We start from the raw sequence: 14,936 nt of genomic DNA, 5'->3' as shown, positions 1-14,936 counted from the left end.
ATACCAAAAGCTTTATTCCAGCAAAAATATTTTCAGCTACTTTACTCAAATGGTTTTCTGCCCAAGGACTTTCCGATCTCTACAACACGCTTGATTGTCATATGCTTTAAGTGGAGTGAAGGATTTCTAATAATGAAATTTCCCTACTTTCTCCTCTCTGCTTGTGAGAAACCACGTTTGACTTGGTCGCTTTTCCGTACTTACAGTAAGCTCCTGCTGCAACACTGCTTCTGAAAGTATCCCTTTAGGTTTACTGTCTATAGAGGTCAAAGCCTGTCTTGTCCTCTGAGGAAAATAGTGGTTTAGGGAAAATTGCCTACAGTCGCTTTTGTGACAAATACTGCAAAGATCACAACTGCAGGAAAGTTACTGCTGGGTCGGCTGTGCTGGTATCCCTGAGGGTATGGATGCACAACGAAGGAGGCACGTTAAACATTGTAACTCCAGCTTCTGCATTAATCTTGCATATGCTTGCGTCAAACAGCTACTTTCAATTTGGAATGTTGAAAAGAAAAAATCCAGACAGAGTTAGGGAAACGTACAGGTTGCTGCAGCTGGATGCATGTGGTAAGTCAAATCAATCTGTACCCAACTCTGTGTCACTTATCACATGCACATCACCTCTATAGGCAGGCAGTGAGAAGAATTCTATGGATGAAGATGGGGTTGTTTTTATTTGGTTGTGGGAAATATTTTCTTTTATTTGACTGTTTTGAGGCTGTTATTCAGGAAATTAGGAGATGCAGCATGAGTCTTGAGAAAATAGCTAGAAAACAGATGGCACCTTAGGGTTCAAAAGAACATTTTCATGTACTTTTGCAATGCTGTAACACAGGCGTGTTCACATGCAACCCACGCACATTTGCATAGTGAAATCCTAGATTCACTGAATTCAGTGGCAAAATCTCAATGGACGATCACTCTGTGCATGAACACACTCTGTAAATGACTTAATATCCTTAAAGGAATGTAAATTAGGAGAATCTTGATAGTCGGGTTAAAATTAATTCCTTTTCTACTAAGAGAGATTTCTGTTTTAAATTTGTGCACTGTTTATAAGCGGAACTCATGTTTCTATTTCTCACTATATTTTGCCTCTCTAATTCATTTGAATAGTATCTCACTGTTCCAATATATTATTTCAGTGGTATTCCTTAAGAGGTAAAAACCTAGTTAACTTTAGAAAGTGAGACAGAATTGTCCCCTTAGCTGTTTGTTTTTAAAAGTGACTTTCCAAGGCTCAAAATGCTAATAGAAACATTAACTATCCACAATTAAGAAATTTTTTTTTTTTAATTCAAAGGTAAGAGTAAAGCCTATTTTTTCTTTTTAAGCAATCACTCATAGATTTATTTGGGCAGCCTCACGCTTATGTTTTTGAAATGTTTTTTCTGAAAGATGGTCTTCCTTCCCCCCATTATTTGATCTTAGTACATCTGTGTTTTCCTGTCTCCATCCAGAGACAGCATTTGCCAGTTTATTCTTTCTCTTTCACTTAACCTCATAAACTCTGCCTGATTTCTTTTTCTGTGTTTAATCTGTTTGCCATATCATCTCTTCCGCCGAGCGTTGCATAAAGTATTTCTTATGAGTCAGTGCTGTAGCTAGAAGCATTTTTGTTAAATTTCTGTTTAATTTCTGTTAAATAGCCCACATTTCGGTTGACTGGGAATGGCTCTGCCTTGTGGCTGGTCCCCAAATAAATGTCTGGAGGGGAAGCAACAAGAAAGTGTCACCCTCATTGCCCTCACAGTCACCCAGGTGCAGGGTCTCACCCAAAGTGCTTGAAAATGCACAGTCCCTTTACCTACAGATGCCATTCTGAACATGACTACCACATCTAATGAATTTTCCTTGACAATATTCCTCCTTGTCCAAGAAGTAAAAGCCTCCACTTGTCAGAAATCCACTTGTCTCTTAATGAATAAACAAGCACGTTTACTTCTGTCTGCATCTGAGTCATTTCTCGCACACAAAGTGCTCGCCTACACAGGATGCTTTTTTCAAACAGCAGCTGAGGTCTAGTGTTAATTAGACACCAAATGCGTACTATTCCCAAATTCTATAAAATTGTGTCAGACAGAAGCTAAAAGTGAGGTTTGAGGGAAAGTTTAATCAAGAGTGAGAATCCCAAATGTCCGAACTCTCATGTTGTTTATATCGGTACACACTGGTACACACTTGATTTCAGTTAGTTAAGCAAGAATACTTTGAGTAATTATTTCAATGAGTCTGCTATATTCTGAAAACAGAAATCAAGACTTGAGTTTCATTAAGTGCAACATTTGTGCTACAGCGGATACTTTCATTTGACCTTACCCAGCGCTTTCCCTTTGTAAAAATGTTCTATGCAACTTTGCCTTTTCCTTAACCTCCAGAGGTCAATAGGCTCTTACCTTAAGGTGTCTATGCCACGCAGGATGTACGTAGCTGTGGATTCACCCTCTATGCCAATTCCTGGCTTCTTCAAGTGTGTGAAAAGTGGCTAAACTGCTGTCCTGTTACAATCTAGAGCTTTGCAAATGAGGCTGGCTTCCTGCATGTGTATTCAATCGGGAGCTGCACCAGTGGAACAGGCAATTTTCTTCATTAGTTTCCATCCACGTGCATTAGTGTTTTATGCCATTATATGAAGCACATTCACTTCATCTCTTGCCAAGAACAAATAGAGGGAGGAGGTTGCATTTTTGCAATGCGAAAGGAGATAAATTCTTTCTTGCTTGCTTTCTTTTGCAGAAGGCGAGATGTTCTTTGGCGGGTTTTAATTACCTTTTATGGTAGAATGACTGCAGAAATGCTGGTCCTCAAGCTGGGACCTCTACACTAATCAGATCGTTGTTCCCCAGTGCCTCAGGCTTAATGAGATCTTTCCATTACTCTACTGTGCAAGTGGACCTTTCTTCTTTCCTACCCCATTCCTATGAAATTCTCAGTTACCCTGGCACCACCTTCTATGTATGTCTTTGATGTGTTTCAGGTCCCACTGTCAGGTATCATGTGCAATTCTCTTGATCATTGCTCCATAGTTTCAACCTCTACCGTCTCTTCAGATGACTGGGCGTCAGCTAAAGAGCATCTCTATGCTAGATTCCATAATTAACGGGACAGTGTTGTCAGTCATGCTTCCAGTTTGGTACCAGTGTGAACATGCCATTTGCCTGTTCTCTGACTGCTTTAAGTGAGGTCATGGTCCTAGTAATCCTCCGTTATTTCCCTCAGATTGTATGAGGCTTTAGTCATCTAGCATCCTGTTGATTCTGTTTTCTTAGACACCCTTAGACACGTGTCTTCATGCTCACATTTATGCTTCCTGGCTTCTTTCAGACCTTTACAAACTGCCCACTTTGAGCAGCTGTTTGTTATAAACCAGGATGTAACTAAGAAGCTGTCTCAACTTTTCCACATATGTACCTCAACTAGGGGAAAGCTCTAGGAACAATTTATAAACACTTTACCCTTGGTATTGGGTTTCCAACCCAATTACATGCTAGTTTGAGCTATGACTAAATCTAAATGAATTTTTGTTTTCATTTCATATTTCTGTGGTGCTTGGTGAGAAGGATTTGCCTCCTGCATAAACAGTAACAGAGGACCAGGATTTAGCTCTGTGTAAGGGCAAAGGGCAGAGACTTGATATACTTGTTCGCACCATCCCCGGTTTTAAAGGTTTATACAAGTTCCGTTTGCTTTCCTGTTAAGGGGAATTTACAGTCATGTATGAATTATATGTCACTCAAGCATTGTTAGAGCATTTTAACTTTCTTCAGCAGGTGACCAGGTAATGTAGCTCATACCAATAAGGTATGTTAATATATGAAGCCTTTGTTTTTGATCTACAGCAGTCTGATTTCAGTCGAATCACTAGACACTTATTTTTGTGCACCTCTGTCTTCAGCAGCATACAGATGTCTTCAGTTCCCGGTTGCATCGTCAGCCCCGTACTGAAAATGTGACATTTTATAACAGTGTTTCATAAGCACTATAAAGAAAGAGTTTTGACTGATAAGGTACTTTAACAATTTGGGTAAGTATTGGGAAAATAAATTGAAAAGTTGTGAGGTGGAAATCTCAAATGAGGCCCAAAGATCCTCTAGCAGGAACTTGCAAATGGAATAAAGAAGGTTTGAAAAGAAACGAAGTCCCAAGAGGCAAGGGTGTTCTCATTTCAGGCCAACTTTATTTGTCCTCCTTTTGCTTTAGTTTTTCATGGAAAGGAGTGGTTTTGCAAGTGGAAGAATTTGCCAAATGGGCTGTAACGTCAATCTAGAAAATGGATAAATCAACGTGCAAGCAAAATGACTGACTGACTGATCAATTAAGTAAGGGTGAGTTGGGTGAAAGCAATTCACTGCATCTTCCTCTTCTTGAGAGCTTTCTGCAGTGTGATTTAGTGAAGTAAAAAAGTTGATGTTGTTATGCATCTTTGATGCATAGGAGATGTAAAGGAGAATGAGAGGGCTGCTTTGTAAGGAGTGGATTTAATTAACAAAGGACATGGTGGGTACAGTTTTAAAGCCCTTATCCTGGGGGCTTTTTCAGAAAAGAAAAAAACCCCAAACTTATTTTAGCAGAAGGGTCAGGTTCAGACTTCAGAAAAACATGATTCAAAATACATTTTGAAGAACTGGGTAAACTCCCATTGACTTCAGTAGGAACTGGATCAGTCACTTAATGAAAATGTTGTGTAACTGGTCTCATTCGGTTTTATTAGATTTCATTATGTTTCCTCTGAGACCTTTTGGGGCATATGTTAGTTAATCTGCTAGGAGACCAGGAGTTAACTTGCGTACCTCACATGGATCATTTTAGTATCAACGGTTAAGTACATCGAAGCTTGGCTTGCAAGCATTGTGCTGTAAGTATTGTTAGTGAGCCTTCCCGTTTTGTGGCAAAGCAATAATGCCGCAGCATGTTTCAAACACCTCGCCCTTTGCCACTTGAAGATTGGCATTTTCACGTTGATGCGAAACGATCTTAAGAAGTCAACTTCTGTTAGCACAGAAAACCCTGTGGGCCAGGGAGGATACATAACTAACACAGTCAAATGATTTAATACCTGTAATGGCCACCTTTACTACACAATTTTGAAGAATAAAAATCAGATACAACTCTGGCTTCCAAAACTTCCTCGGGCAGACTGGCAAAGGCCTAAACTGGCAGCATCATTTTGAGGAATAAGAGTGTAACTCGTCGCTCAGGCTGGCCAGGTCTCGGATCTTTTCACTAAGATCATCAACAAGTAGACGTGATTTACAATGGGGCAACGGCTCTCAGCTTTGAGACTGCCAGCCATTTTACAAAACCCAGCGAAGAATTACATGTTTCAGGTCAGGTTTGAATAAGCAAAGTAGAAGTAAAAAAATCTCCTTGTACTGTCTACCTGAATTCACTATAGTCTGTGCCAAGGTTTCAGTTTAATTCCCAGTTTAATCCATTCTTAAAAAAAATAAATTCCCTTAATCAGAGAGGAGCATCAATCTCATTGATGTTAAACTTCGTTTCTTATTGGAACTCATTTTATTTGGGCTTTTTTTTTTTTTTTTTCCCCAATGACAAATGGAAACAGATACAAAGTCCTGCTAATTTTGGAGAAGGAATAGGAGACAAAAGTCTGTCTGGAGAGTGGATCCTCACTTTATTTATATATTTAAACATTTCCAAAAGGTTATTTGCAAAATCTGTTAATAGATTTAAGTGTGGAACAATAGATAATAGCTGTTTAATTTAATACTACACTACAATAATATAATATTAGAATAATAAATTATAATACATAATATTATATAATAATACTGTAAACTGCTATCGCTTTACAAATCCTGAAGAATTTCTACATCATTTTTGAGGCTCAACCATGTACTAGAAAACTGACAAAAGTCTGGATGGGAAAGACAATTTAATGAAAACACAGTTATAATTCAAAATCAAACATTTTTCTCTTCATAGTGACTGTTAAAGGTATCTGTTGATTGCCCACTAAACCTTATGCGTGTCTCATTATGTCTTAACTCATTTGAAGATAGGTGGCTTTTTTCTTCTAGAGATGAAGTTGTCTTTGAAGGAATAACAGTCGCTGTGATAGAGAACATTATTAATTAATACTAATATGTCATTCTTATTGCTGAAAAAAAACCCCTTCACTATGAATGTGAGTCTGATGTGCGTATCTGAAGCAGTTTGGAGTTGAATATACATTATCGTACCCTAAATCCTTATTTGCTGTGTGATGATGCCTTTGGGTATCAGACACAGATCAAGGATCTTGCCATATATATAGTGAAAGATAGTGTTTGTCTTGAAGATGTCACTATATATAATATACTGCACCACTAACATCCCTTCTTTTATGTTTAGTACTCTTAACTAGAATAACAGTTCGTACTTAAAGAAAAGCAAGATGGATGAAAATTAGTGCTCAGCTCAGTTTTGCAGAAAGCCTCCCTTTTACAAGAAACGAACTTTGTAAAAATGACTCAGTGAATTATAGGAGGCTTCTGACAGATGTTTAGCGTAAGGCCTGGTCTATATATGCTTCGAAGGTTCTGTCGGTGCGAGCCCCTGTGGCTGCCCCACCTGGAAAATCTGTCGGGCTTCAGTGTATCAGCAGCCACTGAAAATCACGTCAGCTGGAACTACACTAATACAAATTTTTGTATCACCTATTTAAGTCAATACTTTTTTCAGTTCCCCCCACCCCATATGTCAGCCCATAGACATGAAGAATATAAGTGTAGTGGTGTTGCTGAAGCGGTTGGGAACTTTATTAGGTTCTACATGAAAACTGAGCTCCTCCTTCAGTGAGAAATATCACTTGATACAAAGCAATAAAAGTTATTCTGCCCAGAAATGGAGATTTAGGGATTCTGATGAATGCCTCCATTCTGGTTTATTTTCCACCGTTAATATTTACTATAAAATCAGGAATGTTTGCATTTGATTTGTTTCAGGAATATAGTCTTGAACCAATGAAGCTTATAAATAATGTATAAAGTATCATTTCGTCCCTTTCTGTGTTTATACGACACGGTGTAAGAGATTGTTTCAATAAACTGAGTGGATACCTGTTAATGCGTTTGATAAAGCCCAAGATACAATGTTAAAATAAAACTCTTCATAATTCAGAAAGTGTGTTAATTATAAAGCCCAACTCTAGCACAGCTGGAAATACTGTGATAAGCAATTAGCATGTGCTCTTGACATCTTCTTTTCAAGCTAAACTTTTTTATAATGCTTTTTCCAGCTAAGTGAGATTCATTTAGTGTGATTTACTACACAGAAATCCCGGAAAAAGCGAGGGAGATGTTAATCCAGCGAGCTGTCTATTTTCCATGTCATTATCATGGTGTCTGCAGAGAGGGGAAGTGCAGGCTCCTTTACTGGGGCTTTAGAACGACAACACAGAAACTCGGTGGAGGTCCCTAAACAAATCCATATGTAAAGACTGGAGTGATACAAGTTGCATCATTTGGAAGCTTTAAAACTAGTTGACATAATCCAAAACAGTTTTGTATAATCCTGTATCAAGAGAGGGGCTAGGCAAAATGTGACTTAATAAGGGATGACAAGGAAAAATGAGGAGTGCATTTTTCCTGTTTTTCAGGTGGGGAAAGATTATTTTTTTTTTCTTGATACAGTTGGATCATACGATAATTCAGGTTGGAAGGGACTAATACACTGTTGCCTGCCAAAATACACATTAATACACTCTAAGTGGATTACTTCAGTGTGGATGAATAATTAATATCTGGAATTAGCTATATAATTTGCACTTTTTCAGATTTGCAGAGTTGAGGTTTAATTTGAATTCCTTAGATGTGCACTTAGGCACATAAGTGAGTTCTTAAAAGTCTAAAATAAGCTTTATGCTTTATCAACCTCAAACTTTTCTCTAAGAAGACAACACACAAATTCAATGACAAAAGGAGAATGAAAGCCAAGAAGAAGAACAGTTGGAAGGAAGCTTTCCAGATGGAAGCTGGTTTTCTTCCTTATCCTCTTGGGAATTGTTGTCATGACCCCTTGTGTCCCTATGTATGCTACAGTGGCTGTAAACTTTTCAAAAAAGGAATGTATCTAAATCTAACCTGACTGGTGTTTAAATCTCATGGTACTCCAGGATTTTGCTGTAAGTTTTACAATGAGCTCTAGAAATGAACTTGCCTAATCTCTGCTAACAAGGTATTTTTAATGTCTGTAATTACGTGGCTTGCAACAATTCATCAGGAGACTCTTACACATTCTTGATGGTGTTTTCAGGTCACTGAATTCTCAGGGAAGTAGAAAAACTTGAGGTAGAAAGAGTTACCTACAAATTTCTGAAATTCTCTTCCCAATTTGAATGTATTTAGAAGACTTGGTGTAAATGCCTAGTACTGCCTACTACTGCATTTACTGCATGGGCATTTACTAGAAATTAGGATGAAGTTGCCATTTACTGTCAATAGGATAACAGCAATGATTATCAGAAATGAGGTTGCTAAACATCCCTATTAAGCACTGCTAATCCACGATCCACAGGGCAGCACTGCAGCTCTCTTTCTTTTGTCCAAGCCCTTGCACTTGCTCATGTCAGATCTCCTCAAAACCTCCGTGGAACAAGTAGGAGTCCGAACTCCTACCTGCTCCTGGCTTGCCCCATCAGAGACCGGCCACTCTCAGCATGTGCTGCACGTCTGTGTAGCTTCCCTCAATTTCTCTTTTTTTACCAAGCCCATTTTCAGAAAACTGTCAGACCTTTGTCAGACCAATGGTCAGGGCCCACTGAGCTCTCCTCAGTGTCCTCTTCTCAGCCAGCCCCCAGTCATGACCTGTTTGAGTGGAGTATTAGCGTTATCTGTTAGGATGAACTTCTATATGTTTTGGTGACTGTCAGGGATGTTGAACTAATGTCATCGGAGCTTCGGTGATGGCATACAGCTAAACAGGCTTCTCTGCACATTGCCAGTCTTTCACAGAGTCTTTCTTAGGGCCCCACCAGGCTAGACCTGGCTCTGCATTAAATTATAGATGTGAGAATTATCAGTGGCCACCTTCAAGAGGACCTAGGTAACTGCTAAGCATTGGAATCGCTGGAGAATGTGAGGACCAATTTTACTGTCTTTAGAGCTTTACTATTAGACGTTTTTGCCACAAGAAGGAAGAAAATTTTGACGCTTGATGACACATGCCTTGTTCTCTGAAGCAATAGTGTCTCAAGTCCCCGAATAAGACTTTTTCCTCTTCCATATAGATACGCACACCAAATTCCAAGAAAACTTCACCTTCTGCCAGCCACACACACAGCCACAGGCTGCAAGTTCTCTCCTAGCATCAGTGCTTCAAGCCACAACTAGGAAGATGCTGAGGGAGACCACGCTGTCTTGTATGGAAGAGATGTCCTGCTCCATGAAAATGACCACATGAGCTGTGCCCTGTGGAACAATTTGTCATTACTTGACAATACCGTCTTCTGGACTCAGGCTCAGAGCCCCACCAGGGAAGGCTGGTAGCCCAGATCAGGATTCTGTTCCTGGTCCGGGTTTTGTAACCTGCTCTCACCTTCTTTTTACTGAGAGTGGTCAGTGAACGATACTGAGGTTTGAGAAAGCCTTTTTTTTACATAGTCGGGAGGGTGGATCGTTGATGTAAATGATACAGACAAGCTGGAACCAAATGTTTCCCAAGTAGCATCAGGTGGGGCTGCAGCAAAATGGTAGAGGTGCCATATGAGTGTGTGTGTGTGTGTGCTTGCCTCAGGCCTCAAAGCCTGCAGTGACAGCGGCGAGATGCTCCAGCTTGCTATGGGTAGTCATCTGACACAGTAACGTGGATAAATCTTAACAGCACTGGGATTTATTTTAACATTTCATGGGCTGGACACCTCTCAAAGAAGGTCCCCTAAATGCTAAGCAAAGATATGAGAAACAAGGGTTATATCTACTGATGACAATAAGTCTACGTGGCTCGTGTTCAGTAAAAATTAATTGATACGTGTTCAGTTCTTCTCTTTCCCAATCTCATTAGCGTTTCACTTTTGAAGTGCAACATTTTCTTTGCACAGTCACTGATGTGATGCACTGCGTTATTTTGCCAAACACCTTTGGATTTTATAGTCTATATTCTTGCAGTATGTAACCTACATAGTTTCTGAAGTTGGCCTGAAATCACAACACCAACTAATTCCAGGCTATGATTTGCTTTACGTTGCTGCATTTGGCTTCCAGAGCCCAGCCCAAGTTCCTTTTGAGTCAGTAGGATTCTTTCCGTTGGCTTTTGCAGTATTTGGATCAGATCCACAGTGTGCAATTCCTCCCCGTGCTTCCCCTCCCCTCCCTGAAATATTCTTTAAGAAAGTTATAATAGATTCTGAAGAATAATAATATTGGGCCAGATTTTCAGGTCCCATAAAACAGAATAGATTTTTTTCAAGTCAGTAAAACTATGCTCATTTACATGAGCTTAATATCTTTACATATAGTCTAATATCTCTTTAATAAGCCATAAAACACTGTCAACTTATATATGTGAAAACCAGAACCGTTTAGACTATATTACACTTTGATGCCAAAGTCCTATGCAATGACAGCTTGTTCACCTAACTTTTATTGACTATTTTTCATGTTATCTCTTGATACAGCCTCAATGCATACCAAAACAATCTATAATTCTTCCTCTGTGATGCTGTTGTCTGGTCGTCTGGTTTCTCATATGTTTGCTTCACCATAGATTAAACTCTTCTAACTTAAACACAGATTCTAGAGGGAACGGCTTTTAGTGACAACCCTGCTTCAGACACGACAGAAATAATGAAGATTTACAGCAATCGTAAACATATGTTGGATTTTATTTTACAGAAAGAGTTTTTCAGTTTCAATTGGCTGGATAGCAGCGTGAAAATAGATGGATGTCATCAATTTATTTATGTTGATAACTGACTAATAAACTTTGTTATTGTAGAGTCCAACTTTTTATTTCTTAGAGATCTCATGCAATGGAAAAGCTGAATTGGGTGGATCATAAAAAGCTCAACAAGTTTCATCTTCAGCTGAAGTGTGTTGGGGAGGAAACTTCTTTTTCAGTTAGAAGGTAGAGCAGGTTTTTTGTTGGGTTTTGGGGTTTTTTTTGTTTGGTGAGAAATCCTTTATACTTCTGTGAACCTGGAGCAATTCTGAAGCTAGCAGAATTATTCTGGGTTTGTGCTGGTGTTACGAAAATCAAAATACGGCTGTTGGAGTAAAATGGTGCTTTTGTGGCACAGCACAGCACAAACAATGACTATATTTAGGATGTAGGAAAACCTGGTCTCTATAGAAAGCAAGCATTCAATGAATTTTATAGTAGTATAATAATACGAAGAGAAAGCAAAAAATGGGGAAGGACAGAAGATGTACATTTAACCTGAGCATCAGGAAATAACAGACCAGCAATAGGTTTTATTTGTCTGCACAGAAGTCCTTAAGGGAAATTGAACCAAATAATACACTTTTTGCTAACTTTCCATTCCTAACTCTTAATCAGAAGTCCAGATACTAGCTGCTCTTGGAACGTGAACCCCTCGTGACAATATGTGGAAGCTGAAATTCAGCAACAGTTAGCTCCTTCCCACAGCAGCATCACGTGTTGTAGCGGACCGAAGTTGGGCTTAAAATGCCTTTATGTGAAAAGTTTTTTTGGCATTTCTCAAATGCTTTTTCGACATTCCAAGAGGAGAAAGTTGCTAAATAAAATTCTGTAGACTCTTTTGTCTCAAGGCTGTGTCACCATTTGAGCTGCAGTTTTCAAACTTGAGGTAAAAACCGGTTGCTGCTTTCACGATACATTGTCCAGACGAAAGACTTGATGCAAAACTCGTACCAGTGAAGGCTGGTCATACCATTGTCCGTTCAAAAGGAAGCCTTGAAACTAAAATGCAAAGCTGGAGGGGAAAAAGTGTGATTGGCGAAGACGTGAGTCTGATTCTGCTTTCATATCCATGTAAAGCTAGAGAAAAACCTCACTTGTGTATAGCTATTGCAGAGGCTAACGCTCTTACAACCCAGGGCAACAGCACAGTCTCCGTAGCTCAGAGGCGTTAGTTAAACTAAGAGTACTTGAGTGTCCTCTCATTAGGATGGATCAGAAGTAACTTTATTTTTCAGTATCTGTAAAGCTGAATTGACTTCCCACCGTTTCAGGTTAGAACCAAAATGCAGAAGCAAGAACAATTTCCTCTGCATTAAAATGTTTTAAATTAAAACTTTCAATCAAGATTTCATCTGCAGCTGCTTATTCAAATGAAGAGTTTGATTCCTTATAATCTTACCCTGATTTTCAGACTTCAGAAAGTTGTACAACTTTCCATGCTTTCTTCACTCCAGGTGACTCCGTCTCCTCATGTGACAGAAGCCAAACGACCTATTTTTAGGCTGAGGTGGGGTGTTTGTTGATGGGGTTTTTTTAAGAGTTACATTTTTGCCTTTTATTATCTGTGATTTTGTGCGAGAATTTTTCTTGTTGTCTATGCTATGTGTATATCTGAATCGTGCTGTGTTACAAAAAGCTTATGTGCCACGTAACTCTCAATTGCAAATACCGTCAGCCCTCGAGGGAGGTTTGGACATGTAGAAGAGCCCATATACACACCACAGCCATAAATCCAAATGTCATTACCCAGACTACATTAAACATCTTCTAGCATGCCTTTTACAGGGCCAATTTTTAATTTCTGGCATTACGGCTAAATGATGTTTAGCGTTTCATGAGAGGTACTAATCAAAGCATTTTTCTATGCGTGATTTACGATGTGGCTTCTATAGAATATGCTGCTTTACGATACCTCGCTGGTATTTATTTGACTGTTCTGCGTGGAGAACCGGAGGAGAGAAATGACAGTGAAATTGCCAAGTGAACTCACGGGTGCAGACGTGGGAGAAGTTACACCGGTACTTGGTGAAAAATTTTATTTCAGTTTAGACAGAAAATGAGTGTGGATCTTGAGGATATACATTAGATATAGGTACCTAATTTGGCCGTTAGACACCGCTCTCAGCGTGAAATGGCTTTGTAGGTCAAGCCCCAGTGTTTCTGGAGAGCGAAAGCAGTACTATAAGCTTTCCCACTAGTGAGAGCCCAGGGACTTTTCTTGTGTTTTCTTTCACAACTCAGTGTAAATTCAGGTATCTCCAAACAGTTCCAGATACATTGTTTCTGATGTCCCTCATTAGACTAATTTAATTACAGTATTAGGCTATTTTAGTTACAATCTATGTCAGCAATGCTGAATCAATTTCATTTTCTTACTGACGTATCGATTGATTTGATATTCTAGGAGAGAGGGGTGATTGTTTTGGTTGGTTGTCCTTCACCACTGCTTTTCTGTAGTTCCCTATCTTATAAAGAAAAGCCAGTTTCAAGACATCCCAAATGGTGTCTTTACTAACACATTTTCAAAAAATTCATCTGAAAAACATTCGTGATCCGTAACGTGCTTATACTAAACACATGAAGAACAGGCTCACCCAGTGCTACAGGACTAGAAAAACATGTAGCATTGTTACATAAAATATGAAAATCTTTAGTTTGAAATACCATCTCATTTTCTTACAGTTTTTTAGTCTACTTATTAAATTCTAATAAAAACCATTCTACTATTTCTTCTCCTTTCCTTTTATTATAAAGCAGACTACTAACATATGTCTGTGACTTTTAATTAAAGTAAGCACAGCTTTTTCCAGCAGGAAAAAATGTGATTTCCCAGTGAATGGTTCACTTTAAAGACTTTTTGTGGGTTTTTTCCCTGTATATGTAATTTCAGATGCTGCACAACAAACATGTGATGGTTCGTGTTGGAGGAGGATGGGAGACTTTTGCAGGTTACTTGCTGAAGCATGACCCGTGCCGAATGTTGCAGATCTCCCGAGTGGATGGGAAAACTTCTCCAATCCAGAGCAAGTCTCCAACCCTCAGGGACATGAATCCAGACAATTATCTGGTGGTTTCTGCCCACTACAAAACCAAGAAGGAGATTAAGTGAAATAAGCTTTTCATGTGAGTGGGACTCCATGTACGTAGGCCCAAATTATTTTCTCAAGTGTAGTACATTTAGTTTCTGCTTTAAAAGGACTTTGGACAATTTAAGACAGACTGGAAATGGCAACCCATTTTGAAGATCTTTGAACTGTAGAACTATTTATTTCTAGTACTGTATCTTTTATAGCTAATTACCCTTGATAGGCTAATTACTACAATCAGATAAGAAATAGACATATATTTTTAGCCAAATTATTACTCTTTAATATGTGAATGTATACTTAGAGTTACATAAAGGAGTGGATCCTGTTAATGGAAGAAAATAGACAATACAGTATATTTGTATGAGAATCTTATTACATTGAATCCTTGACTGTTAGGCTAGTTGAAAAATATATATGCAGGTGGAAAATGAGTATTTGTGGAAATTATTTGGCAATGCCTCTTGAAACGACATAAAAATTGACTGTTTTTATGGGTTGCAAGATTTTCTTAACCGGTAGAATATAAAGACTTAACTGCATGCCAAACGACTTCCCAAAGTGATTCCTTTAAAAAAAAGCCCGAGAAAAAACAACCCACACCTCCTACTTTTTATAGCTGAAGACAATGCTCGGTGCTAGATCGCTGTGTAGATCCTTCCTGTTTTTTACAAAGTTGCCCAATATAGAAGCCCGGGGAAGTTGAGAGGTTGCCCCTTCCTCTGGCAGACAATGGAGATGGCCAGTTGCGCTAGCGGGGCGATGTACGGCACCCCGGGAAGGGAAGCAGAAGGTGCAGAGGCCTTTGACCCGAGGAGGAGCTTCAGCAGACGCTGGTGCCTCCCGAGTCACGAAGCACGACGCTCCTCTTGCATCTGAGCTTTTCCTTCCCCTTTTTTTTAATGTTGTTGGTCATGCCAAATGTGAAATACTCATTACCCTGTCAGTAGAGTGATTCACATTCTTGTA

The 14,936-nt window shown here is 39.1% G+C and overlaps 1 protein-coding gene across 1 annotated transcript in view; it reads left to right on the top strand.

Moving 5' to 3' along the window:
* The window catches only part of GAS2 (growth arrest-specific 2), a gene marked incomplete at its 5' end in the record, with an annotated part of 46,501 nt that extends 31,984 nt beyond the window's left edge, over positions 1-14,517 (top strand). Inside the window, one exon of the mRNA XM_010281430.1 lies at positions 13,772-14,517. Within this exon, the coding sequence (XP_010279732.1) occupies positions 13,772-13,990 (219 nt within the window). The remainder of the gene's footprint in view (positions 1-13,771) is intronic.
* Between the last annotated feature and the right edge of the window lie 419 nt (positions 14,518-14,936).

Source organism: Phaethon lepturus, unplaced genomic scaffold, assembly GCF_000687285.1.
Source record: "Phaethon lepturus isolate BGI_N335 unplaced genomic scaffold, ASM68728v1 scaffold7892, whole genome shotgun sequence".
In the NCBI taxonomy this organism is placed as follows: domain Eukaryota; kingdom Metazoa; phylum Chordata; class Aves; order Phaethontiformes; family Phaethontidae; genus Phaethon; species Phaethon lepturus.
This window is presented reverse-complemented; position numbering and strand designations above follow the sequence as displayed.